This window comes from Somniosus microcephalus, chromosome 4, assembly GCF_052327205.1.
Source record: "Somniosus microcephalus isolate GS21.2 chromosome 4, FLI_Smic_1.0, whole genome shotgun sequence".
Lineage (NCBI taxonomy): Eukaryota > Metazoa > Chordata > Chondrichthyes > Squaliformes > Somniosidae > Somniosus > Somniosus microcephalus.
This window is the reverse complement of record NC_140990.1, coordinates 322,506,076-322,533,518: the sequence shown is the minus strand read 5'-3', so window position 1 is coordinate 322,533,518 and position 27,443 is coordinate 322,506,076. Positions and strand designations below refer to the sequence as shown.

The following is a 27,443-nucleotide window of genomic DNA, read 5'->3' as shown; positions in this document are numbered from 1 at the left end:
CTAATATCTTCTTATGTGGCTCGGCGTCAAATTTTGTTTTATAATACTCCCGTGAAGTTCCTTGGACGTTTCCCTACATTAAAGGCGCTATATAAATGCACTGTATAGGCACTTTACAGCCTTCTGGACTCAACATAGAGTTCAACAATTTCAGATCATAACCTCGGCCCCTATCCTATATATATATATATATTTTTTATCCACACTCTGTCTTTTTTTCTTCTCTCCCACAGGGCAGCTGTCTTTCATTCTGCCAGCGCAATTTACACTTCATCTAGAGCCATCCTTTGTCTCTTAACCTGTCCCATTACCATCTCCTCTTGCCTTGAATATCTCTTAATGTCTCTTACATAGAAACATAGAAGATAGGAGCAGGATTAGGCCATTCGGCCCCTCAAGCCCGCTCCGCCATTCAATGCGATCATGGCTGATCATCCAAACTCAGTACCCTGTCCCCGCCTTCTCCCCATATCCCTTGATCCCTTTAGCCTCAAGAAATTTATCTAACTCCTTCTTGAATATATTTAATGAATTGGCCTCAACTGCCTTCTGTGGTAGAGAATTCCACAGGTTCACCACTCTCTGGGTGAAGAAATTCCTCCTCATCTCTGTCCTAAATGGCTTACCCCTTATCCTTAGACTGTGACCCCTGGTTCTGGACTCCCCGCCATCGGGAACATCCTTCCTGCATTTAGTCTGTCTAGTCCCGTTAGAATTTTTTAAGTTTCAATGAGATTTTTATAAGTTTCAATGAGACCTCTCCTGCCTTCCACCCTATCACAGACCTTCCCTTTTGTTCTTTCCTCCCCTCCCCCATTTCCCAGCCCCTGCACTTGCTTAAAAATCTGTTCCATTTCCTGCTTTTTTTCCAGTTCTGACGAAAGGTCATCGACCTGAAACGTTAACTCTGTTTCTCTCTCCACAGATGCTGCCTGACCTGTTGAGTATCTCCAGCATTTTCTGTTTTTATTTCAGATTTCCAGCATCTGCAGTATTTTCTTTTTATATAAATGCAAGTAGTTATTGTTGGAACGTGCACAGTGTGACGGTTAAGGAGAGGGAGTAACAGGTTTGTTTGTGAGGAGGAAGAACAGAAAAGCATTGTACCATGGGACTGGTCGCAGAGAATCACACTCCTCTTAGGTGTTTCATTTTTTTTCCCCAGGTGTTTAATTTTATCCTCAAATTAAACCGCACCAGTGTGACAAGGGGAAATAAGTTCAAACTAGCAAGAGGGGTAATGTTGGACCTGATGTCACGATGCACCAAGAGCCATCAGAATGTGAAATGGGACTGTAGGTTCCTTCCTATGGGTGAACCAAGATGAGCTTAAAGGCCCTTTCCCTCTTCCAATGCTTCGTGCACCCTGGGTGACCCTGGAACGCAAACACAGTGTCCACAGGCTCCCTTCAAGCTTTCTGTGTTTTATTGAAAATGAGAAGAATGTCATTATTTTAACTTAATGTGTGTAGATTTAGTTTGTTTGGACTGGTTAGTTTGGTGGCGCTCAACTTGAATGGGGACACTTGTTGGGAATTGGGTGTTTTTTGTGGTACAGGTAGACTACCCTTTATCCGGACTTCCGAAAACCGAAACCCTCTAAAAACCGAAGGTTTTTTCGTTCAGCGTAAGTCGTGCGTACGACTTACGCTGAACGAAAAAACCTTCGGATTTTAGAGGGTTCCGGTTTCGGAAGTTCGGATAAAGGGTAAGTCGTGCGCACGACCCCCCGCCGACCCCCCCGCGGACCCCGCCGGCCCCGACAACCGCCGACCCCGCCAGCCCCGACAACCGCCGACCCCCCCGCGGACCCCGCCGGCCCCGACAACCGCCGACCCCGCCGGCCCCGACAACCGCCGACCCCGCCAGCCCCGACAACCGCCGACCCCCCCGCGGACCCCGCCGGCCCCGACAACCGCCGACCCCGCCAACCGCCAGCAGGACTTGGTGTTCTGATTTTGAATTTTGCGGATTATGCAACCCCACTAATCTCAGATCCTTTGCAGAAATGTATTTACTCACTGAGTCACCTGGGTTACTCCAATCACTTTTCATCTCTAACACTGTTTGTGATGAGGACAAGAATTTGCAAGATCAGCGTACAGTTTTGAATGCACCACGGCCTCTCGGACAGTCAATTTCTCACATCAGGCATGACGTGCACTCCAAAGCTCAAGACTAATAGGATCCACCTTCCACAAAGATTTTACATTTAAACCAGATCTCCAGGACCACGGGCAAGTCATATACTCACAGTGTGTCAGAATGCTAGATTAAAAGGAAACCAATCGCCGGCCCCGACCCCCGCCGACCCCGACTGACTTACGCTGAACGTCAGCGTAAGTCGTGCGCACGACCCCCCGCCGACCCCCCGCGGACCCCCGCCGACCCACCTTCCGAAATCTGAAATTCTCCTTTATCCGAAACTCGGCTGGTCCCGAGGTTTTCGGATAAAGGATAGTCTACCTGTATTGAGGAACCCAAAGCCACTGCACTGGTTCAGTCAAAATAAGAGCCTTCCTTAGCCGAATCTGCCGTGTGATCTTGTGAAGTGCTGAGGCCACCTGTAGGAGTTACTGTTGCTGTGATCTCTCCCCCACTTCCCATACATGGCCAGAAGACCACTGTGTGTGTGTGCAACCCGTCAAGGCTTCTTCGGCAGCACCTCCCAAACCCGTGGCCTCTACCACTTAGAAGGACAAGGGCAGCAGGTGCATGGGAACACCACCACCTCCAAGCTGCCCTCCTAGTCACACACCAATCCGACTTAAAAACATAAGAAATAGGAGCAGGAGTAGGTCATACGGCCCCTCGCACCTCCTCTGGCATTTTGTAAGATCAAGGCTGATCTTCGACCTCAACTCTACTTACCTGCCCCATCCCCATATCCCTTGATTCCCCTAGAGTCCACAAATCTATCAATCTCAGCCTTGAATATACTCAACGACAGCCCTCTGGGGTAGAGAATTCCAAAAATTCGCAACCCTCTGAGGGAAGAAATTTCTCATCTCAGTCCTAAATGGCTGATCTCTCATTCTGAGACTATGCCCCTTGGTTCTTGACTCTCCAGCCAGGGGAAACTGCCCTGGTGCAGAGTGGTGTATACATCAGGCATTCATTCATAGTAACTGGGTCAAAAATCCTGGAAAACCCTACCTAACAGCGCCGTGGGAGCACCTTCACCACACGGGGTAGAAATAATGCTGCGGCTATTCAAAACCCTGGTTAGACCACACCTGGAGCACTGTGAGCAGTTCTGGGCACCACACCTTAGGAAGGATATATTGGCCTTGGAGTGAGTGCAGCGTAGGTTTACCAGAATGATACCCGGACTCCAAAGGTTTAAGTTACGAGGAGAGATTACACAAACTAGGGTTGTATTCACTAGAATTTAGAAGGTTAAGGGGTGATCTGATCGAAGTTTTCAGACTATTAAGGAGAACAGATAGGGTAGATAGAAAGAAACTATTTCCGCTGGTTGGGGATTCTAGGACTAGGGGGCACAGTCTAAAAATTAGAGCCAGGGCTTTCAGGAGTGAAATTAGGAAACACTTCTACAAACAAAGGGTGGTAGAAGTCTGGAACTACCCTTCCGCAAATGGCAGTTGATGCTGGATCAATTGTTAATTTTAAATCGGAGATTGATAGCTTTCTGTTAACTAAAGGTATTAAGGGATATGGGCCAAAGGTGGGTATATGGAGTTAGGTCACAGATCAGCCATGATCTCATTGAATGGCGGAACAGGCTCGAGGGGCTGAATGGCCTACTCCTGTTCCTATGACTGCAGCGGTTCAAGAAGAAAACCCATCACCACCTTCTCAAGGGCAACTAATGTTGGGCAAGAAATGCCGGCCTTGTTAGCCATGTCCATATCCCCAGAATGATATTTCAAAAATGTTCATGGTCCAAGTGCTGCCCTGTACTCCCCCCCCCCCCCCCCCCCCAAAGAAGATGCAATCTTTTAAATCAACTGAAGTAATGCTCTAACATTCTTTCTTCTCTGAGCAGGGAATAGAATTAAGCCTCTCAATGCAAAATGTCTTAAAAATCTCCCGTCGGAGTGAGGCAGAATAAACAGCCTACCTTCACAGGCCTGAGTGTTGCAGAGAGCTTCCTCCGTGTGCAGCCCGATGCAGATGTCCCCACTGTTAGCCGGCACTGGGTTGGTGCAGGTACGTGTACGCTGGTAGTGTCCACTTCCACAAGTCGCTGAGCACAGGGACCAAGGAGACCAGCAGGACCAAGCTCCCTTAACTGAAAACACAGTCGTGTGAAAGAACGGGGTTAAAATTAGTCAAGGTATTCAAACCCCATCGCGCTCTCGCCTCTGAGTCAGAAGGTTGTGGGTTCAAGTCCCACTCCGGGGACTTGGGCACATAATCCAGGCTGATGCTCCCAGTACCAGTACATCCACCTGAGAGAGCCCATGGTTTAACATCTCATCCGAAAGGCGGCGCCTCCGACAGTGCAGCGCTCCCCTGGAGCGTCAGCCTAGATTTTTGTGCTCAAGTCTCTGGAGTTGGGGACTTGAACCCCACAACCGTCTGACTCAGAGGCCATGGTGCTACCCACTGAGCTGAAACACAAATGGGCTTGGGCTTAAATGGGAGTTCCCCCCGCCTCCCCCCACCCCGCCACGCCCATGGCTGAGTAGCCAAACACTCATAGCCAAAGCTCGCAGATGAATAATGACCTCTGGGGCAAAGTATGAGGGGCAGCCGCTGGAATTGTATCTTGATAACTCGTCAATGCTCTGAGGAGAGGAGCGGTATGGAAGAAAACAAAGAAAGTAAGGAAGAAGTTCTTGCATCTACGCCACATTTTATCACAACCTCAAGACATCTTGAAGCCCCTCACAGCCAATAGGTTACTTTTGAGTTACAGTCATGGTTGCTAAGTAAAACAAATGCAGTAGCCAATCTGCGTACAGTGAGACGCCATAGATAGTAAAGTGTTGCTTGAGGGAGGAACGTTGGCCAAGGCACCGAGAGACACCTGCTCTTCTTCAACGAGTGCCACTGGATTTTAAAAAAAAATTTACTTCCACTGCAAGAGGGAGACCGCCTCAGTTTAATGTGACCCAAAGAGCCGAAACATCTCATTTGTATCTGAGTTTTGGGGTCAAAATCCTGGAACTCCCTCCCCAACAGCACTGTGTGGAAGTACCTCCACCACACGGACTGCAGCGGTTCAAGATGGCGGCTCACCACCACCTTCTCAAGGGCAACACGGGATGGGCAATGAATGCTGGCCTTGCCAACTACGCCCTTCTATTTCTTTCTCCCTGATGTGTTTATCTAGCTTCCCCTTAAACACATCTATACTATTTGCCTCAACCACTCCCTGTGGTAGCGAGTTCCACATTCGCACCACTCTCTGGGTAAAGAAGTTTATCCTGAGTTCCCTTGGGATTTATTAGTGACTATCTTAAATTTATGGGCCCTAGTTTTGGTCTCCCCCACAAGTGGAAACATCTCCTCTACGTCTACCCTATCGAACCCTTTCATAATCTTAAAGACCTCGACCAGGTCACCCCTCAGCCTTCTCCTTTCTAGAGAAAAGAGCCTTTCTCTGTTCAATCTTTCCTGATAGTTGAACCCTCTCAGTTCTGGTATCATTCTTGTAAATCCTTTTTGCATCTTCTCCGGTATCTCTCTATCCCTTTTACAATACGGAGACCAGAAATGTGCGCAGTACTCCAAGTGTGGTCTAACCACCGTTCGATACAAGTTTAACATCACTTCTCTGCTTTTCAATTCTATCCCTCTAGAAATGAACCCCAGTGCTTGGATTGCTTTTTTTATGGCCTTATTAATATGTGTGATTACTTTTAGTGATTTGTGTATCTGTACCCCTAGATCCCGCTGCTCCTATACCCTATTTAAACTCTGATTTTCCAAGCAGTACGTGGCCTCCTTATTCTTCCCACCAAAATGCACCACCTCACATTATCTAGATTGAAATTCATTTGCCAATTATACGCCCGTTTTGCAAGTTTATTAACGTCTTGCTGTATTTTGCCGCATTCTTCCTCAACATTAACCGCACCCCTTCCATTTGATGTCGACCGCAAATTTTGAAATTTGTACTCCCGACTGCAAATCGGTTACGTTACCTGGGCAAAGTAGCTGGTTGCATTCCTCGTACTCAATGGCAGCTCCGGCGCAGGTAAGCCCTCCGTTCTTGGGCTCAGGGTTGGTGCAGCTCCGCTTCCTGCTCCGAAAGCCCACCTCACACTCTCGTGAACAGGGCGACCACGGCAGCCAGGGAGACCAGCCGCCATTGACCCTACGGAGAGACTGACGGCCGAACTTCAAAAGGTCGTCGACAAGAGCTGTGCGGTGAGAGAGAGAAAAAGAGCTCAAAACAGGAGCACACCTCCCACACTATAGAGCAAAAACATTTGCTGCGTCACCGACTCCTCACCCAGCGTTCCTCAGGCGCGCTCTCCGCCCATTTGCGCTTGAACAATGGGAATGGGATCCTGCAAACCTGGAGCGGGACCCCTGGGTCGCATACGCAAGCAGCCTCCCGCCTGTTTCGGGCGGCAGTGCTGACCACCCAATCACAGGCTGCCGCTTGGGCATCCGCTGTCCGCTAGCCATTTTCAGCTGCCAGACTCCCCATGATTGGGGCGGGGAATCAGTTGAAAATCGCCCCCTCTTGAAATGTCCTCTCACCGTGGTGCAGTTCACTCAGGGGGCCCATTTCCTCCTAAAGGCCCAGGCAATATTGGAAATGCTCAGGAGAGGGAATTCATGAGCACCGCCTCCATACGCTCATCCCTGGAGCCGAGTGTAAGTCCCCTCCCCCACCCCACTCCGCCCCCCCGCCAAATTTCTGTCTCAGGCCAGTGAACAGCTCCACCCTCACCTCCTCCTGTGGGGGCTGAACCCTGATATCTCCACACACATTGGATAACAATCCAGAGTGGGACTCCAGCTGACTTCCCCCCCCTCCATAAACCAGGTACATTGAGGTCAATTGTACTACCCCCCTCCCCCACCTAAAGTGTTATCCAGGAGATCAGTTGCCTCAGTAAGAATCAAGCCTGGTATCTCCCTGCTCTGCATGCTTCTAAACTAAAAAGGTCTTCTGCATCAACACTGAAGGAGCTCGACACCATCCTGAACAAAGTTGTCCGCTTCACTGGCACTCCAACCACCACATTAAGCATTCACTCCCTCCACCATCGTGGCTGCAGTGTGTACCATCTACAAGATGCACTGCAGCAACTCGCCAAGGCTTCTTCGGCAACACCTCCCAAACCCGCGACCTCTTCCACCTAGAAGGACAAGGGCAGCAGGCGCATGGGAACACCACCACCTCCAAGTACCCCTCCAAGTCACACACCATCCTGACTTGGAAGTGTATTGCCGATCCTTCATTGTCGCTGGGTCAAAATCCTGGAACGCCCTCCCTAACAGCGCTGTAGGAGTACCTTCATCACACGGGCTGCAGCGGTTCAAGAAGGCAACTCACTACCACCTTCTCAAGGGCAATTAGGGATGGACAATAAATGCCATAGGGACATAGGAGCAGGAGCAGGCCATTCAGCCCCTCGAGCCTGTTCCACCATTCAATGAGATCATGGGTGATCTGTATCCCGACTCCATTTACCCGCATTGGCTCCATAGATAATGTCGGGGCAGCGCCCCCCCACCCCACCCCCCACGTTGACTTACGGTCAGTGGTGCAGGCCGAGGAGCCATCTGCTGGGCAGAAGCGGCTGTCCACCCTTTTCCTTCCAAGCTGTAGATCGTGCGGGTCGGCCAGTGGTGCCCGGCAAGTGTAGCGGAACCGCTGCTCGTGACGGGCTCCGTTCTGACTGATGTTGACCGGCATCCAGGGTGTCCACGGTGTGTTCCTGCGTACCTCGGGGCACGAGTCCACGTTACAGGCCCTGTGCTCCTGCAGAGAGAGAGAGAGAAATGCAGGATAATGAGGCACTGGTAAATCAACAAGGACGCCTTTACCGCAAACCCTACCCCTTTCAAAATGATGCCAGCTCTGTGATATGAATAGCAGTAAATGCAGTTTGATCTCTGATGCCACAAACCATCATAGAACATAGAAGATAGGAGCAGGAGTAGGCCATTCGGCCCCTCGAGCCTGCTCCGCCATTTAATGAGATCCTGGCTGATCATCCAAATTCAGTACCCTGTCCCTGCTTTCTCCCCATATCCCTTGATCCCTTTAGCCTTAAGAAATATATCCAACTCCTTCTTGAATATATTTAATGAATTGGCCTCTACTGCCTTCTGTGGTAGAGAATTCCACAGGTTCACCACTCTCTGGGTGAAGAAATTCCTCCTCATCCCTGTCCTAAATGGCTTACCCCTTATCCTTAGACTGTGACCCCTGGTTCTGGACTCCCCGGCCATCGGGAACATCCTTCCTGCATCTAGTCTGTCTAGTCCTGTTAGAATTTTATATGTTTCAATGAGATCCCCTCTCATTCTTCTAAGCTATGGAATTAACTGATTTTAAATTCCACAGCCGCCGTGGTGGGTTTTGAACTCTTGTCATCCAGGATCATTAAGTCCAGGCCTCTGGATTACTGGTCCAGTGACATGACCACTACGCTACCGTACATGAAACCACTATGCTACCGCACCCTTACCTAACAGAAAATCCATCAATCTCAGTCTTGCGAGCTCCAGTTATTCCCCAGCATCCACAGCCTCTTTCAGGATACAGTGTTCCCGATTCCCACTGCCCTTTGTGCGCACAGCGTGCATTCAAGTTTCTGCTATTCTAGCTCATTCCAAAACATGGAGGATTTAAGCATAATCTTGTAGCCATGAAAGAACGCTCCTTGTAATCTTTTTTTTAAACTTTCCTATCAAGGAAAAATAAATAATTGCCCCTCAGCCCTCAGAAAGCTAGCGTTACGGGGCATATGAAACGGATAAAAAGGTAAATTTGATTAGGAGGTGCGAAATGTGCTTTCGATTACAGTCAGTGCGGTATTTGGAGACCCTCATAAAGCAGATTAGAAACATCACATCCTGCTCGGAGACCCAGTCATTCGACACGGGTTATATTTTATGAAAAAATAACAACATAATTAAGGGGAATACCGAACAGATGTGTTACATGGGCCCTGGCGGAGGAGCCAGTAGAGCTGACACTGAGCTGACCCGAACCCACAGCTTCGTACATCACTTCCCCCCCGTCCCCGAGCAGCTAATCTCCCACCCCCCACCGGCGCGGCTTTCGAAAACAGCCAAGATAAGTGTTTTTCTATCAACTTGCAGCTGAAAAGGATGGCGTCCTGCAAATTCTCACATCTGAACAAGCTGGAACAGTGTATTGGGATAAATGGAGAGTTAGCTCAGAACTTCCTTCCAATCTCCTTACTGTCCAAACATATTATAAAGAATTTACAGCTCAGAAACAGGCCATTCGGCCCAACTGGTCAGTGCCGGTGTTTATGCTCCACACCAGCCTCCTCCCCGCCCCTCTTCATCTCACTCCATCAGCATATCCTTCTATTCCTTTCTCCCTCATGTGTTTATCCAGCTTCCCCTTAAATGTATAATAGCAAAATACTGCGGATGCTGGAAATCTGAAATAACAACAGAAAATGCTGGAAACACTCAGCAGGCCAGGCAGCATCCTGTTAACTCGGTTTCTCTCTCCACGGATGCTGCCTGGCCTGCTGAGTATTTCCAGCATTTTCTGTCGTTATTCCCCTTAAATGTATCTAAGCTATTCGCCTCAACCACTTCCTGTGGTAGCGCGTTCCACGCTCTGGGTAAAGAAGTTTCTCCTGAATTCCCTATTGGATTTATTAGTAACTCTCTTATATTGATGGCCCCTAGTTCTGGTCTCCCTGGAAACACCTCCACGTCTACCCTAACAAACCCTTTCATAATCTTAGAGACATCTGTCAGGTCACCCCTCAGCCTTCTCTTTTATCCTGAATTCCCTACTGGATTTGAAGTAAAATAATTCGTTCACAGCCAGCGGCTAAATGTCGACACCTCCCTCCTGGTAGGGAGGGAAGAACTGGATAACTCCTGGATCAGGAGAGCGGCTTTTTATACTGGCTTGGTTTCCGTTCGGAATTCCAGTGTCCTCGAGCCACAGTCCCGGCATTTACACCGACTTGAATCCAACTCAAGGAAGGCACAAAATTCCGAATTCAACACACAATAACATCACTGTGAACAGCAGCTAATGTCACCCAACGAGCGTCAGTCAGCCCTGAGAAAGATGGTTATCATGGTGTCAGTTGTGGCTCAGTGGGTAGCACTCTCGCTTCGGAGTCAGAAGGTTGTGGCTACAAGCCCCACACTCCAGACACACAAAATCGAGGCTGACACTCCAGAGCAGTGCAGTGCTGAGGGAGTGCCGCACTGTCGGAGGTGCCGTCTTTCAGATGAGACGTTAAACCAAGGCTGCCCTCTCAGGTGGGCTTAACAGATCCCTTGGCACTATTTCGGAGTTATCCCCGGTGTCCTGGTCAATATTTATCCCTCAATCAACATCACTAAAGCAGGTTATCTGCACATTATAACATTGCTGTTTGTGGGAGCTTGCTGTGCGCAAATTGGCTGTCGCGTTTCCTACATTACAACAGTGACAACACTTCAAAAAGTACTTGATTGGCTGTAAAGTGCTTTGAGGTCGTGAAAGGCATTATATAAATGCAAGTTCTTTCTTTCTTTCGCTGCATGCTAGGAGGCTGCCTATTCACAAACACTTCAAGTTGGATATCAGTGGGACGTCTGCAGTTTAATTAGCATCTCTGTCGCCCTAGAAAATCAAAAGCAGCTTTGTAATAGTGGTGCAAAAAGCAAAAATGCTGCTAATGCTGGCGATCTGAAATAAAAACAGCAAAACTGCTGGAAACACTCAGCAGGTCAGGCAGCATCTGTGGAGAGAGAAACAAAGTCAACGTTTCAGGTTGATGGCCCTTCGTCCGAACTGGAAGAAGTTAAACAGTCACTGATTGGAAACGTTAACTCTGTTTCTCTCTCTCCACAGTTGCTGCCTGACCTGCTGAGTGTTTCCAGCATTTTCTGTTCTTATCTGTAATACTGGTAGTTCCCCCTCCGCCACGCCTTTTCTTTGGAGTTGCCCAGCAAGTCTCGCTCCACTAACACCCCCCCTCTATATTTTATTCTGGCTGCTATGGACAATATGCCACTTGCAGGTCAAAGGTCAGGTGCCATCGCCATCTTTTCCCGGGGTTCTGTAGAAATGACTGTAATTGTGCAGCTAGAGAGGCACCGATGCAAATTGTTGGATCCAGCTAGCCTCTCCCATGAGCAACTACCAGGCCTCACACTTTAGAGGGGTATGGGGACTCAGCCAGGCTTGGGCGGGGGGGTGGTGTGGGGGGGAAAGAAGGAGACTGAAACCTTGCACAATTTCCAGGACCGTTCGGATCTGCTGTCAGTCTGTAATCCATGATAAGAGTGAGGGCTGCACAACAGCGGAAAGAAACATTAAAATAATTACACACATGCACAAAATAAATGACAGTCCTTCTACGTAAAATTGAAGAAGCACGATTTTAATGCTTGAACTGTTGGATAAGAAGGGAGCCCTGAGCGCAACGCAGCAAACGGCATGACGGTCATTTAAACCCTGAATACACGGAGCGCGCCGGCCTTAATATATTCGGCAGAATTCCTTTAAAAAAGTACAAATCCTGCAAATCTGAAATAATAATAGAAAATTCTGGAAATACACAACGTGTCTGTCGGCCTCAGAATGAGAAAAGACCGGTTAACGTTTCAGGTAGAAATTCTTCATAGATTAATACAGCACAGAAGGAGGCCATTCGGCCCATCGTTCCTGTGCTGGCTCGTTGAAAAACCTATCCAATTAGTTCCACTCTCACCCAATCTTTCCCCATAGCAAATCTTTTCTTTTCTAGTATTTATCCAATTCCCTTTTGAAAGTTACTATTGAATCTGCTTCCACCGTCCTTTCAGGCAGCGCGTTCCAGATCACAACAACTCGCTGCGTAAAAATATTTCTACCCTCTGGCTCTTTGGCCAATTACCGTAAATCTGTGTCCTCTGGCTACTGAGCCTTCTGCCAGTGGAAACAGTTTCTCCCTATTTACTCTATCAAAACCCCTCATGATTTTGAACACCTCTATTAAATCTCCCCTTAACCTTCACTGCTCTAAGGAGAACAATTTCAGTTTCTCTGGTTTCTCCACATAACCAAAGTCCCTCATCCCTGGTATCGTTCTAGCAATACTCCTTTGCACCCTCCTTTCATCGGAACTTCTCGTCAAACAATCTCACAAAGTGTCTACACAGGAAATTTACATTAGCGTGTAAAGTTAAAGCACATGGGATTGGGGGTAAGGTACTGACTTGGATAGAGAACTGGTTGGCAGACAGAAAGCAAAGAGTTGGAATAAACGGGTCTTTTTCCGAGTGGCAGGCAGTGACTAGGAAATTTCACACTAGGAACAACCAAAATTGAACAAACCACTAACTACACATACTTGGGCTTAAAAATCAGTTCTACGGGAAATTTTCATCTGGCTGTGAATGAACTGAAAGAGAAAGCAAGAAGGGCTTTCTATGCCATTAAAAAATCAATCCAAATAGAAATCCCAATTAGCATTTGGCTCAAAATTTTTAAATCAGTAATTGAACCAATTGCACTCTATGGCAGTGAGGTGTGGGGACCGCTAACACAACAAGAATTTGCAAAATGGGACAAACACCCAATTGAGATCCTACATGCAGAATTCTGTAAAAGTATCCTCCGGACTCAAAGGAAAACCGTAAACAATGCATGCAGGGCAGAACTAGGCCAATATCCATTAATAATCACTATCCAAAAAAGAGCCACCAAATTTTGGACACACCTAAAAATGAGCAACCCCCACTGCTATCATTACGAAGCCCTGAAATGCCAAGAGAGGACCATAAAGAAGAATACCCTCAGTCAACTAGTCCTGGGACTCAGTGAAGTAACTACTAACACCACTAACAATAACCAGCCCCAGGACAGTGACAGCGTAACACAAAGAATTCGACCCAACACAATCGTCACTAAGCAAAAGGAAAAATATCTGTCATATTGGGCAGAAACAACAAAAACCCAAAACAAACTCAATTGCTACTTGGCCCTTGTAGAGTATGTACCTTTAAGAGCCCCTGTGTACTGTAATACCGGTAGTGACCACTCGGGTATATAAGCCTGTATAGCGTCTTGTATCTTTTAGTTCACCTCCAGACTTTGTTCAGTAAACACCTGTTAAACCAACTCCTGCATTCCATGTCTCCATTAACACACGGATACAACAGTGGCGACGAATTGGAAACGGACTTACCTGCAATTCGGCAGCACCTCAAGGAGATCGATTCCTCAGACGAAGGTCGAAGAAAAAAAAACGAAAAAAAAACAAACTGTGGTTTCACCAGCTAGCCGGGCTGGTGGCAGGTACTGCACTAATCCTTCCTGGGCGGCGGGCTGGGGCTCGATCGGGTGGCTCTGCAGCGGGGCCGAGCAGCGAGTCGGAAGGCGGAGGCAAACAGAGACGGAGGGTGGAGCACTCGGGAGATGGCCGGCGCTGCAAAGCAGGTCGGCGTTCGGACCAAGCAGAGGGAGGGAAAAGTCCCAGAGAGTCCGGCGGGAACGAGTCTCCAACTATTAAAAATATCTGTGTAAATAAAAACCGCGGAGAACAACATTGTCAGCAGCGGCAGCGGCGGGAAAGCGCGGGAGACGCCATTTTTTCTCGGCAGGGAAGAAAGGAAAGCGCGGGAGGCGCCATTTTTGATTTTCAGGATGCATAAGACTAGCAATATTACTGCTTTCGATAGTGATATAGAGGATTGGACCACATATGTGGAAAGAGTGGAGGTATATTGCACAGCGAATGAAGTAGAGGATGATAAAAAGGCATCGGTACTTCTAAATCTGATGGGCGCAAGGACATACGGGCTGTTACGAAACTTAATCACTCCAGCCAAACCGATGGACAAGAATTTTAAGGAGATTGTTGATACCCTACAGGAGCACTTAAACCCAACACCGCTGCTGATAGCGGAACGATTCAAATTCTTCAGGAGGAATCAGCACAAGAATGAAAGTAACACGGATTACCTCACCGAATTAAGAAAGCTGTCAAAGCACTGCCAATTCGGGGCAGGACTGGCAGATTCTCTACGAGACAAATTCGTCTGCGGTCTCCTAAGTGAAGGAACACAGAAAAGGCTACTTTCTGAGAAAGATTTGACACTGGACAAGGCTTTCAGTGTGGCTGTATCATACGAAGCAGCAGCAACAGGAGCTGCAGAGATACAGCAAAAGCCACAGGACTTCGGCACCCATGAAATGACACGGGGTTGAGAGATGTTATCGCTGCGGCAGATCCACCCATGACCAGAGGGACTGCTGGTTCAAGGACAAAGCATGCAGGCAATGCGGAAAGATGGGACACATTGCACGTGTATGCCGATCTGGAAACAAAAAATCCACTGACAGAAAAAAAATCAATAAGGAAAAGTACAGAAAGGTACAAATGATGACGGACAGTAGCTCCGAAGACCAGAAGAGCGATAGCGACTCCGGAAACAAGAGACTAAGCTGTCTCAAATTACATAATGTAATTGCCAAAGAAGATTACCAGACCATTTGGGTTACCCTCACGATAGCGGGGTCCCCAGTTAAAATGGAGCTAGATACAGGATCAGCTCTGACCGTCATAAGTCGACGGGATTACGAGCGGCTATTTCCGCATATACCTTTGAAAGACACATTCATTATCTTGAAGACATATACGGGGCAGAAAGTATACCCCAGAGGGAAAATAAGGGTGCCTGTTGTATACAACGGCAAGGAAATACAGAAGTTGTACTTATACGTTCTGCAAGATGGTGGTCCACCATTGTTGGGACGTGAATGGATCAGGAAGATACGTTTAGACTGGCACTCCATTCAGGCACTGACGGTGACCAGTAAGAAAAAAAATGATGATGACATCATACCTGAACGATTAAAAGACATCTTGGCTAACGCCAAAGAAGTGTTTCAACAGGAACTAGGAACCTTGAAAGGCGTCACCGCCTCAATAAAAGTGGAAGATGCGGCAATTCCCAAGTTTTTTAAGGCAAGGCCGGTGCCATACGCAATTCGGCCAGCAGTCGAGGCAGAGCTGGAGAATTTGGAAAAAGCAGGCGTGTTATCCAAGGTAGATTGGAGCGAGTGGGCAACACCCATCGTCCCAGTCATGAAGAAAACGTTAAATAATGATAAATCTGAAGAACAGAGAAAAATTCGCATCTGTGGGGACTTCAAGGTGACTGTAAACCCGGTCCTTCACACGGTACAGTATCCTCTTCGGAGGATAGAAGATATTTTCGCCTCACTATCCGGAGGGAAACGTTTCACCAAAATTGACTTGGCACAGGCATATCTACAGATGGAGGTTGAGGAGGCCTCTAAAAAGTATCTCACGATAAACACACACAAAGGCCTGTACCAGTACAATCGACTGGTTTTCAGAGTAGCATCAGCTCCAGCTATCTGGCAAAGAGCTATGGAGCAAGTCCTGCAAGGGATTCTGGGGACTCAATGCTACCTAGACGACATCCTTGTGACAGGAGAAAACGACAACGAGCACCTTGCCAATTTGGAGCAGGTGCTCACTAGGCTGAGAGAACGGGGCCTATGAGCAAATCGCCCCAAGTGCGAATTTTTCCAGAAACAAATATCATATTGTGGCCATATAATTAACAAAGAAGAGTCACCTGAAAAAATTGAAGCGGTCATAAAAGCCCCAGCACCTGAAAATGTCTCACAATTAAGGTCGTTCCTGGGATTGATAAATTACTATCATAAATTTTTACCGAACTTGTCAACTGTTCTGCACCCTCTTAACGCACTGCTACAAACGGGAGTAATTTGGAAATGGAGCGAAGACTGTAAACGTGCCTTCCATAAATGCAAAGGCTTGATCACGTCCAAGGAAGTGTTGGCTCATTACAACCCATCACTGCCAATCAGACTGGCGTGCGATGCATCCCCTTACGGCGTAGGAGCGGTATTATCGCATAGATTCCCTGATGGCTCGGAGCGGCCGATAGCTTTTGCGTCACGCTCATTGAACTCAGCTGAGCGTAACTATGCCCAGATCGACAGGGAAGCACTCAGCCTGGTGTGGGGAGTGAAGAAATTCAACCATTACCTACACGGACAAAAAATTACCTTGTTGACTGACCATCAACCCCTCGTCTGCATATTCAACCCTAAAAAGGGCGTTCCCATTATGACAGCGCAAAGGCTACAGAGGTGGTCCCTTTTCCTAGGGGCACACCAATATGACATAGAATACAAAGGATCAAAACAGCATGGGAATGCTGACGGTTTATTGCGCCTACCGTTGCCAACGGTAGAAGAGGCACCTACAGTGGACCCAGTGGAGATGTTCCACTCAACCATAGTGGAATGTCTACCAGTAACAAATTCTACCATTGAAAAGGAAACGAGAAATGACCCGACTCTCTCACGAGTCTACGATTTAACGGTGAAGGGATGGCCAGCACATGGCGAACCACTGTTGCCAGCATTCTATCAAAGAAGAGAACAGCTGTCAGTGTGCCGAGGAACCTTGATGTGTGGATCCAGAGTGGTGATTCCACCCAAACTCCAGGATAAAGTGCTAAAGGAGCTTCACGAGGGGCATCTGGGTGGAGTGAAAATGAAGAACCTAGCCAGAGCGTTTGTGTGGTGGCCAGGTATCGATGGAGACATCGAAGAAATGACCAAGAGCTGTCTAGGATGCCAGAAGGTCCAAAACGCCCCACCACAAGCCCCTCTACATCCATGGGAGTGGCCCTCATCTCCATGGCAAAGGGTACATATCGACTTTGCTGGTCCATTTATGGACTCAATGTTCTTAATCGCGGTTGATGCACACTCCAAGTGGCCGAAGGTAATAAAGATGTCCTCCACCACCACGGAAAAAACCATCACAGTATTAAGGACCATATTTGCCAGGAATGGGCTGCCTGAACAGATCTGTTCTGATAATGGACCGCAATTTGTGTCCGAAGAATTCAGGAAGTTCTTAAAAAACAATGGGGTTAAGCACTACACGTCCGCCCCATACCATCCCGCCACCAATGGATTAGCTGAAAGGTTTGTCCAGACCTTCAAGAAGGCCATAAAGGCCATGGGTAATGAAGACATAAATCTACAACATAAGGTAGATAACTTCTTGTTTGCGTACAGGAATGCAACACATGTGGTTACAAACCAAACTCCCGCCATGATGTTTTTCAATAGAAGACTAAGATCCCGGCTGGATTTGATCAAGCCAAACATCAGGAGGGACGTAGAGAACCGGCAATTTCAAGGCATGAATGAAAGGCTAACTAGAACCTTCCAGATAGGTCAACAAGTTTTGGCCCGGGACTACCGTACCGAGAAATGGAAGCCTGGAACTATTTGCACACGACTAGGACCGCTGATGTATACCGTGGACATTGGTGAAAGCATAATAAGGCGCCATGCTGACCAGATCATAGAGTCATCCGAAAAGGGACAACCTACACCACAACTCTATACGCCTAATGATGAAGCAGAGATACCCATAGTATCTACCTCCGATCCGGTGATACTGGAACCAGATGAACCCGACACTGGCATTCAAGCCGAATCGACCTTGCCAAAAGAACCTACTACACCACCGAAAACTACTACATCACCGAGGCGTTATCCAGACCGAGTCAGGAAGCCTCCAGAGAGACTGACTTATAATTGATTAACTGCAGCAAATGTGTAGATTATTGTTCTTGTAAACATGTTAATTAATGATTACTTAAAATGTTATGTGCTAATTATCTAAAAGGGGAGGAATTGTAGTGTATGTACCTTTAAGAGCCCCTGTGTACTGTAATACCGGTAGTGACCACTCGGGTATATAAGCCTGTATAGCGTCTTGTATCTTTTAGTTCACCTCCAGACTTTGTTCAGTAAACACCTGTTAAACCAACTCCTGCATTCCGTGTCTCCATTAACACACGGATACAACAGCCCTAAACAGACAATACAACATGGCTGATTACCTGACCATGGTAAAGGATAGCAAACTGAGAAAAACCTTGTCAATGTACAGACTTAGTGAACATAGCCTGGCGATCGAAAAAGGTAGACACAGGCAGACCCGGCTACCAAGAGAGGACAGGATATGCTCTCACTGCAGTCAGGGAGTGGTGGAGACAGAGATGCACTTCCTCACAGCTTGTAGAAAATATCAGGGCATAAGGGAGAATTTCTACCCAAAATTCACAAAAGTATGCCCGGAATTCAGAAATTTGAATGACGACCAAAAACTCCCATACCTACTAGGGGAACAAAGAAATTGTGTAACCTTAGCGGCACACTATGTTACAGCTTGCCATAAACAGAGGGACAACCACTAAATATAAGAAAAGAGTATATACAAATTATATGAATGTATATTTATACACTCAGGGATATATCTGTTTATACACTGTATGGATAGATCTATATTTATGTGTTCAACCATGAATGTTTTTCGATGCTTTGGCAACATAAGATGTACCTTGTCATGCCAATAAAGCGATTTGAATTTGAATTTGACTAGTGGGGTACCGCAGGGATTGGTGCTAGGACCCCAGCTATTCACAATATATATATATATGATCTAGACGAGGGAACTAGATGTAATATCTCCAAGTTTGCAGACGACACAAAGCTGGGTGGGCGTGTGTGCGGTGAGGAGGATGCCGAGAAACTCCAGTATGATTTGGACTGGTTGGGTGATTGGGCAGATGCATGGCAGATGCAATATAATGTGGATAAATGCGAGGTTATCCACTTTGGTGGCAAAAACAGGAAGGCAGATTATTATCTGAACGGCAATAGATTGGGAAAAGGGGAAGTGCAACGAGACCTGGGTGTCCTTGTGCACCAGTCGCTGAAGGTAAGCATGCAGGTGCAGCAGGCGGTTAAGAAGGCAAATGGTATGTTGGCCTTCGTAGCGAGAGGGTTTGAGTACAAGAACAAGGATGTCTTGCTCCAGTTGTACAGGGCCTTGGTGAGACCACACCTTGAATATTGTGTGCAGTTTTGGTCGCCTTATCTGAGGAGGGATGTTCTTGCCATGGAGGGAGTGCAGCGAAGATTCACCAGACTGATACCTGGGATGGCAGGAATGACGTATGAGGAGAGATTGGGTCGATTGGGCTTATATTCGCTGGAGTTTAGAAGAATGAGAGGGGATCTCATTGAAACTTATAAAATTCTAACAGGACTAGACAGACTAGATGCAGGAAGGATGATCCTGATGGCAGGGGAGTTCAGAACCAGGGGTCACAGTCTAAAGATAAGGGGTAAGTCATTTAGGACTGAGATGAGGAGGAATTTCTTCACCCAGAGAGTGGTGAACCTGTGGAATTCTCTACCACAAAAGGCAGTTGAGGCCAATTTATTAAATATATTCAAGAAGGAGTTAGATATATTTCTTAAGGCTAAATGGATCAAGGGATATGGGGAGAAAGCAGGGACAGGGTACTGAATTTGGATGATCAGCCAGGATCTCATTAAATGGCGGAGCAGGTTCGAGGGGCCGAATGGCCTACTCCTGCTCCTATCTTCTATGTTTCTATGAAACAATGGGTCACATAGAACAATAGAAAAATCCTGCGGGCACTGCAAGATTAGTTCATCAATACAGCTGACCGAATTATGCTGATGTATTCAGAGAAATTAGGTAAAAACTGCAGGATCCAAATTTAACTCAGCGAGTCACAGCTCTAGGCAAACACTATCAAATCCAAGCCCAGGCTTTTGGGAGAAGCTGAGGCCTTCAATTAAAAACATCAATGAAGGCATTAAAAGAATCAAAAGGCAATTCAATGGATAAATGTTATTGTGAAATAAGGAATTTTTACATTTTGATTAAACCTTTATTTGGGACATTAGACATTTCAACTACTGAGGAAAGTTGGTGGATGAAAAACTTTCAGAAAGCAATTTGAGCGAATTGTGAGAACCCAGTGACTGGACTGCACAATCAGAGTGATTAGGGGTGGGCCATTTAGGACTGAGATGAGGAGGAATTTCATCACTCAAAGTTTTGTGAATCTTTGGAATTCTCTACCCCAGAGGGCTGTGGAGGCTCAGTCGTTGAGTATATTCAAGACAGAGATCGATAGATTTTTGAATATATGGGGAATCAAGGGATATAGAGCTAGTGCAAGAAGGTGGAGTTGAGGTAGAAGCTCAGCCATGATCATACTGAATGGAGGAGCAGGCTCGAAGGGCCGAATGGCCAACTCCTGCTCCTATTTCTTAAGTTCTGATGTTCTTATGAGTTTATTTGGGCGAAACCCATTATAAATGCGGGCATAACAATTACTGTGGGAAAAAGTTGACAAGCGTGTAAGAAACACGTGACAACAGGAAGTTGTGCAGACACGAAGTACATGTAGACACAAGACTTTTTAAATAAGATATAGGTCTTAAATTGACATTGAACAAAACATACTTCATGCCTTTCCCACCCCCACTATCCCAAAATCGAAACTGTTCCATGTTGGATTGCAAATTTTTTACAACAAAAGTTCATACTGTTCTACAAATATGTTTTTAAGAAGTACATCTTTTTCTAAAGACTGTTTATAGGTGATTTGTGTGCAAAAACATTGCAGTCTCCCTTAAGGGGTAAGTCAAAACAAGTGTAACAAAGATCATGGCAATAATATCACAAAAAGGCTCCCTATTGTATCGAATTCTCTGCACTCAACACATTCTTAACCAACCCAGCACATTTTTGCAATTGATGCGTTCTTGGAATTCTGCCAGGATTTCCTTAAAATACACTTTTTAGGTGGGGGGGGGGGGGGGTGGGGGGTTTCAGAGTTTAGTAAACATTTCCCAGAACGGATCTGTGAATTAAATATAGACATCCCCACATGGTTAGCTACCTGACCTGTCTGCGTTTCCCTTCTCGGTTTGTGTCATTTTCATTTTCAGTGGAGAGAGGCCGGATTTCCAAACCTGAAGCCTTTCTGTTCTGGCTCAAACACAACACAACTTTGGCCGCTAGGGGCTGCGTTTGCTGCCAACAAGCGCGACGGAGCTCCAGATAGCTGTTGCAGTCCACACAGGAACAGGCAAGCAACCCGCAGAATTCTCAGCTGGGAGCTGAGGCACCGTCAGGCCTGTGTGGAGTGTGGATCCCTGTCCAAAGAAAACAGTCAAGAACCAACAGCATTGGCAGGAAAGGGGCTTCCATTTGTGAACAAATCTGCCAGGTTCATTACAACTTAAGCACCAGATTACATCCAGAACTCTGTACAAAGTAAGAAAGAAACAAAGGGAGAGAGGAAAAGAGAGAGAAAGAAAGAAAGAAAGAGAGAGAGAGAAAGAGAAAGAGAAAAAGAAACAAAGAAAGAAAGAGAGAAAGAAAGTTGTACCTCAAAATATACCCGATTCCTGTACGTATACCGGATTGCTCACTGAGCACATTTACAACAGTGACTACACTTCAAAAGTACTTCATTGGCTGTAAAGCACTTTGGGACGTCCTGAGGCTGTGAAAGGTGCTGTGTAAATGCAAGTCTTTCTTTCTTTGTTTCATGGTCTACTCTCTTGGCGACTATTCTGAACAGCTCGCTCGGTGCTTGGTTCCTGAAGACCCGTTTAACGACTATCGCGACAGTTTGGAATCGAGGTGCTTGCTGAGATAAATCAGAGGGGGGGGCGGAGGGATATCCTGGACACTGACAGATTAGACACATTCTACTGGCTTCATATGGACAAGACGCTACATACCACAGCACAACCTGGGCAGGTATTTCCATTTTCACAGCTTCTCTGTCGTGAGTGCATCCCTCCACCACAATCAGCACTGCATTTAGTCCAAGAGCCCCAGCTGGACCAGAACACGGGCAGTGGGCAAGCAGTGTTCTCGTTGCAAAATCTGAAAAGAAAGGAACCAGCTTTAACGATGGTCAACACCCGCACCGTAAAGAAGATTTTATAACCTGGGTGCCCACTCCCCTCCCAGTGGCTCGGCACGCACTCCTCGCTGTGCTACTGAGCAGCACAGATCAGGTGAGCTCAAGTTTCAAACCATAGCAACTCACCAAGGCTTCTTCCGACAGCACCTCCCAAACCCGTGACCTCTACTGCCTAGAAGAACAAGGGCAGCAGGTGCGTGGGAACACCTCCAAGTCACACACCATCCTGACTTAGAAACATAGAGGCCTAGAAATTGGGCTGAGGCGCCAAAGTGGCGCCAAGTTCGCCTGGGCGCTGATTTTTGCGCAGTGTTCGGAACATTAACGAACGTCAGAAATTCAGTTTCAGCGCCCCTAGAGGGAGACGGGGCGAGGCTCGAGGCGCTCCGCGTCCCTCTTAGGGCGCTGAAACTGAATATCGCAGCGCAACGTGCCGCAGCGCCACACGCTGCGGCACGGCGCGCTGCGGTACTGCAGGCCTTCCTCCCATTGTTAAGGGGGCGGGGCCTGCAACAGCACGATCCCCGATCGCGAGTGCCGGAAAAAGAGCCCGGCACCGAGGAGAAGTGCTGGGCTCTCGGGAAACAGCCGGCAATGCCGCGGGGGGGGGGGGGGGGGGGCGGGGGGTCAGGAGGCCGGGGGCGGAGGTGCTGGCAGGCGGCCGCCAAAAAAGGCAGCCGCCCCGCACCTCCACCTTAACTTCCGCCACTGCCGCCACAGCAAGGCCCCGTGAACCGGGCGCGGGTTCAAATATCGCGATCGGGGCGCTGCACACACCGATGACGTCATCGGTGGCGGCGCAGCGCAACAGGCTAACGCCACCATTAGCGCCCCCGCTGAATATCGCGGGAGGCGCGGCCAGTGGCGCTACAGCCACTGACTGCCCTCTTTAGGCGCTAATAGGTGGCGCTACATACCCAATTTCTCCCCCAGAAAAATAGGAGCAGGAGTCGGCCATTTGAGTCTGCTCCGCCATTCAATATGATCATGGCTGATCCTCTATCTCAATACCATATTCCCGGTCTCTCCCCATACCCCTTGACGCCTTTTGCGTCTAGAAATCTATCTATCTCCTTCTTAAATAAATTCAGTGACTTGGCCTCCACAGCCTTCTGTGGTAGAGAATTCCAAAGGTTCACCACCCTGTGAGTGAAGAAATTTCTCCTCATCTCAGTCCCAGACTTGAACATGTGTTGGCCGATCCTTCATCGTCGCTGGCTCAAAATCCTGGAACTGCCTCCCTAACAGCACTGTGGGAGTACCTTCACCACGCGGACTGCAGTGGTTCAAGAAGGCGGCTCACCACCACCTTCTCAAGGGCAATTAGAGTCATAGAGTCATAGGCCTAGAAATTCGGTGGAGCCCCAAACGGGGCGCCAAGCTCGCCTGGGCACCGGAATTACTGCTGCAATCGGAGCCATTGCGCCCGCCGGAAATTCAGCTTGAGCACCCCAAGAGGGACGCAAGGCGCTGCTCGAGGCGCCCCGCGTCCCTCTTGGGGCGCTGAAACTGAATATCGCAACGCAACGTGCCGCAGCGCCACACACTGCGGCATGGCGCACTGTGGTACTGCAGGCCTTCCTCCCCTTCTTAAGGGGGAGGGGCCTGCACCAGCGCGATGACCGATCGCGAGTGCCGGCAAAAGAGCCCGGCACCGAGGAGAAGTGCCGGGCTCTCGGGACACAGCCGGCACTGCCCAGGTGGGTGGGATCAGGAGGCCGGGGGTGGAGTTGCTGGCAGGCGGCCACCGAAAAAATGGCCGCCCCGCACCTCCACCTTAATTTGCGCCACTACCGCCACAGGTAGGCCCCGTGAACCGGGCGTGATTTGCGAACGGCGTTACAGAGGCAGGCGCTACCAAATATCGCGATCGGGGCAGTAGCAGGGCGCTGCGCACACCGATGACGTCATCGGTGGCGGCGCAACGCTACAGGCTAACGCCGCCATTAGCACCCCACTAAATATCGCGGGAGGCGTGGCCAGTGGCGCTAAAGCCACTGAGTGCCCTCTTTAGGCACTAACTGGTGGCGCAGCCCACCGAATTTCTAGGCCATAGAGTTATACAGCACAGAAAGAGGCCCTTTGGCCCATCATGTCCGCACCGGCCATCAAGCCCTGTCTATTCTAATCCCATTTTCCAGCACTTGGTCCGTAGCCTTGTATGCTATGGCATTTCAAGTGCTCATCTAAATGCTTCTTGAATGTTGTGAGGGTTCCTGCCTCTACCACCCTTTCAGGCAGTGAGTTCCAGATTCCAACCACCCTCTGGGTGAAAAAGTTTTTCCTCAAATCCCCTCTAAACCTCCTGCCCCTTACCTTGAAACTATGCCCCCTGGTTATTGACCCCTCTACTAAGGGGAAAAGTTCCTTTCTATCTACCCTATCTATGCCCCTCATAATTTTGTACACCTCAGCCTTCTCTGCTCTAAGGAAAACAACCCCAGCCTGTCCAGTCTTCATAGCTGAAGCGTTCTAGCCCAGGTAACATCCTGGTGAATCTCCTCTGCACCCTCGCTAATGGAATCACATCCTTCCTATAGTGTGGCGACCAGAACTGCACACAGTACTCCAGCTGTGGCCTAACTAGCGCTTTGTACAGCTCCATCATAAACTCCCTGCTCTTATATTCTATGCCTCGGCTAATGAAGGCAAGTATCCCATATGCCTTTTTAACCACCTTATCTACCTGTCCTGCTGCCTTCAGGGATCTATGTACATGCACACCAAGGTCCCTCTGATCCTCTGTCCTTCCTAGGGTCCTACCATTCATTGTGTATTCCCTTGCCTTGTTTGTCCTCCCAAAATGCATCACCTCACACTTTTCAGGGTTAAATTCCATTTGCCACTGTTCTGCCCATCTGACCAACCCGTCTATATCATCCTGTAGCCTGAGGCTTCCCTCCTCACTATTTACCACTTTTCGTGTCATCTGCGAACTTACTGATCATACCTCCTACATTTCATATCTAAATCATTAATGTACACTACAAACAGCAAGGGACCCAGCAGCGATCCCTGCGGTACACCACTGGACACAGGCTTCCAGTCACAAAAACAACCTTTGACCATCACCCTGTAGCTGTAGCAAAAGCAAAATACTGCGCAAGCTGGAAATTTGAAATGAAAACAGAAAATGCTGGAAATACTCAGCAGGTCAGACAACATCTGTGGAGAGAGAAAGAGTTAATGCTTCAGGTCGATGACCGTTCATGATGACAGTTCTGACGAAGGGTCATCAACCTGAAATGTTAACTCTTGTTTTTCCCTCTTCACAGATGCTGCCTGACCTGCTGAGCGTACTCCAGCATTTTCTGTCTTTATTATTTCAGATTTCCAGTATTTTGCTTTTGTTTTGCTGTTTTTTGGTTGCCGCTCTGAGCCGCTTGGAGCGGACGCGGAACCGGTAATTCACACCGGCACCCCCGAGAGCAGCAATCTTACAGCTTTTCCTTATCGTGGGACCTCCCCATCCCCGTGTGTCCTACACAATGCACCATTCACATCGCGTCAGATTAGCAGCAACGAGCGGAGTGTTGAAGGGCCAGCCAGGCATCTCCTGGCTGCACTCTGTTAACGTGCTGTTGGGTTTCTTAGCAGATCAGGACCCCGAGATTCCTCAAGATGTGGTCCTATCCTGTCAGTCAAGTATCCATGCGAAATCCACGGGAAGGTGTCGGAAGGAGGAATTCTTGGATGGCTAATCACATTACAACAGCGACTACACTTCCAAGTACTTCATGGGCTGTAAAGAGCTTTGGGACGTCCTGAGGTGGTGAAACATAGAAGATAGGAGCAGGAGTAGGCCATTCGGCCCCTCGAGCCTGCTCCGCCATTTAATGAGATCATGGCTGATCATCCAAATTCAGTACCCGGTCCCTGCTTTCTCCCCCTATCCCTTGATCCCATTAGCCTTAAGAAATATATCTAACTCCTTCTTGAATATATTTAATGAATTGGCTCCACTCTGTTAACGTGCTGTTGGGTTTCTTAGCAGATCAGGACCCCGAGATTCCTCAAGATGAAAAGGCACTATAGAAACACAAGTTCTTTCTTCTCTTTTAATTGTGGGGTTTTTTCCTTGTCGGTTTTCTCTCTTCTTCTGTCCCTTCCTGAAGACATTGACCCCTTGCTGTAACAGTTTCACGAAACACCAGTCACCCGCCAGTCATATCTAAGCCTCGACGGAGACTGTTGGCTCTCTACCAGATGGCCAGGGAGACATCCCAGCTGAGCTAGATCCTGCTGTCCACACCAATGGTCGTTGGAGTGATCGGGAGCAGGAACCTCGACCGATTTTTCTGTATCCAAGCCTGGGTGCTCACGTAAATTGGAGCCCCCCCCCGCTCCCCCGCACACCACCTTACTTGAGATCACAGTGCCCCAGGTTAGAGAAGAGCTTAATTCAGAATAGACTTGGGCAGTCAATTGACCACTGCAGCCTGGGTTTGGGAAGACTGAACTATTAATACCCTCCAGTCAAGAAACCTGCCAACAATCAATGGTAAACTCACATATGAATAATGGCCACTGGCATTCGGCAGCAGAGGGTGACAGCTGCCAATGGAACCATAAATGTGATTAATTGATTGATTGATTGATTTCTTTCTTTCTTTCCCTCCCTCTCTCTCTTTCCCTCCCTCTCTCTCTTTCCCTCCCTCTCGCTCTCTTTCCCTCCCTCTCACTCTCTTTCCCTCCCTCTCACTCTCTTTCCCTCTCTCTCTTTCCCTCCCTCTCTGTTCCACTCTCTCCCTCCCTTTCCCTCTTTCTTTCTTTCCCTCTCCCTCTTTCTCTCCCTCTCTCTCTTTTTCTTCCACTTTCTCTTTCTTTCAGCCAAGGGAGGGAGTCCATATCTTCAGGGCTGGAGGAGAGGAGAAGGGGGCGGGGGGCAATGGAAAATCCAGACATTAACAGAAAAAAAGTGAACAATTAAAAACAGAAATAAAAGCCCAACTCCAAAGCACATCCTGAATACCCTCCCTCCTCCAGAAATATCACAGGGGTTTAGTAAGTTAGTACAGCAATAGGGAAACAACCAATAGGAATGTGTAAACCTTACCTCTCTTCCCTGCTCTGACCGACACACACTCTTCCTCCGTAGCGGGGTGTGGGATTACTGCAGGAACGCTGGCGGACCTGGAACCCAATTCCACACGTCGTACTGCACAAAGCCCAGGAAGCCCAGAGAGTCCAACCCCCATTCCTTAACACAAAGCACAACACGAGATTGAAGGGTCAACATTAGAAGTCTGAGGAGCTTCAGTGAAAGGCCCAGGGCCCCAGCGCATACACCACGAAGAAAAAAAAAAAGATAAATCAAGGAGTAGAGGTTATTTGACACCAGCTTACAACAATAACAATTATAGCACCTTCAACACGGTAAAAACGTCCCAAGGCGCTTCACAGGAACGTAATCAGACACAACTTGACACCGAGCCACTTAAGATAGTAGGACAGGTGACAAG

General features: G+C 48.1%; 1 protein-coding gene across 4 annotated transcripts in view; it reads right to left on the bottom strand.

The window, feature by feature from the left end:
- Positions 1–27,443, bottom strand: part of sema5ba (sema domain, seven thrombospondin repeats (type 1 and type 1-like), transmembrane domain (TM) and short cytoplasmic domain, (semaphorin) 5Ba) — a 423,201-nt gene that overhangs the window by 30,878 nt on the left and 364,880 nt on the right. For all 4 annotated transcript variants that reach the window (XM_085986838.1, XM_085986837.1, XM_085986839.1 and 1 more), the window contains 5 exons: positions 27,038–27,181; positions 21,794–21,941; positions 7,687–7,912; positions 6,117–6,335; positions 4,085–4,255 (listed from right to left, as the gene is read on the bottom strand). In XM_085986838.1, the coding sequence (XP_085842964.1) occupies positions 4,085–4,255; positions 6,117–6,335; positions 7,687–7,912; positions 21,794–21,941; positions 27,038–27,181 (908 nt within the window). The remainder of the gene's footprint in view (positions 1–4,084; positions 4,256–6,116; positions 6,336–7,686; positions 7,913–21,793; positions 21,942–27,037; positions 27,182–27,443) is intronic.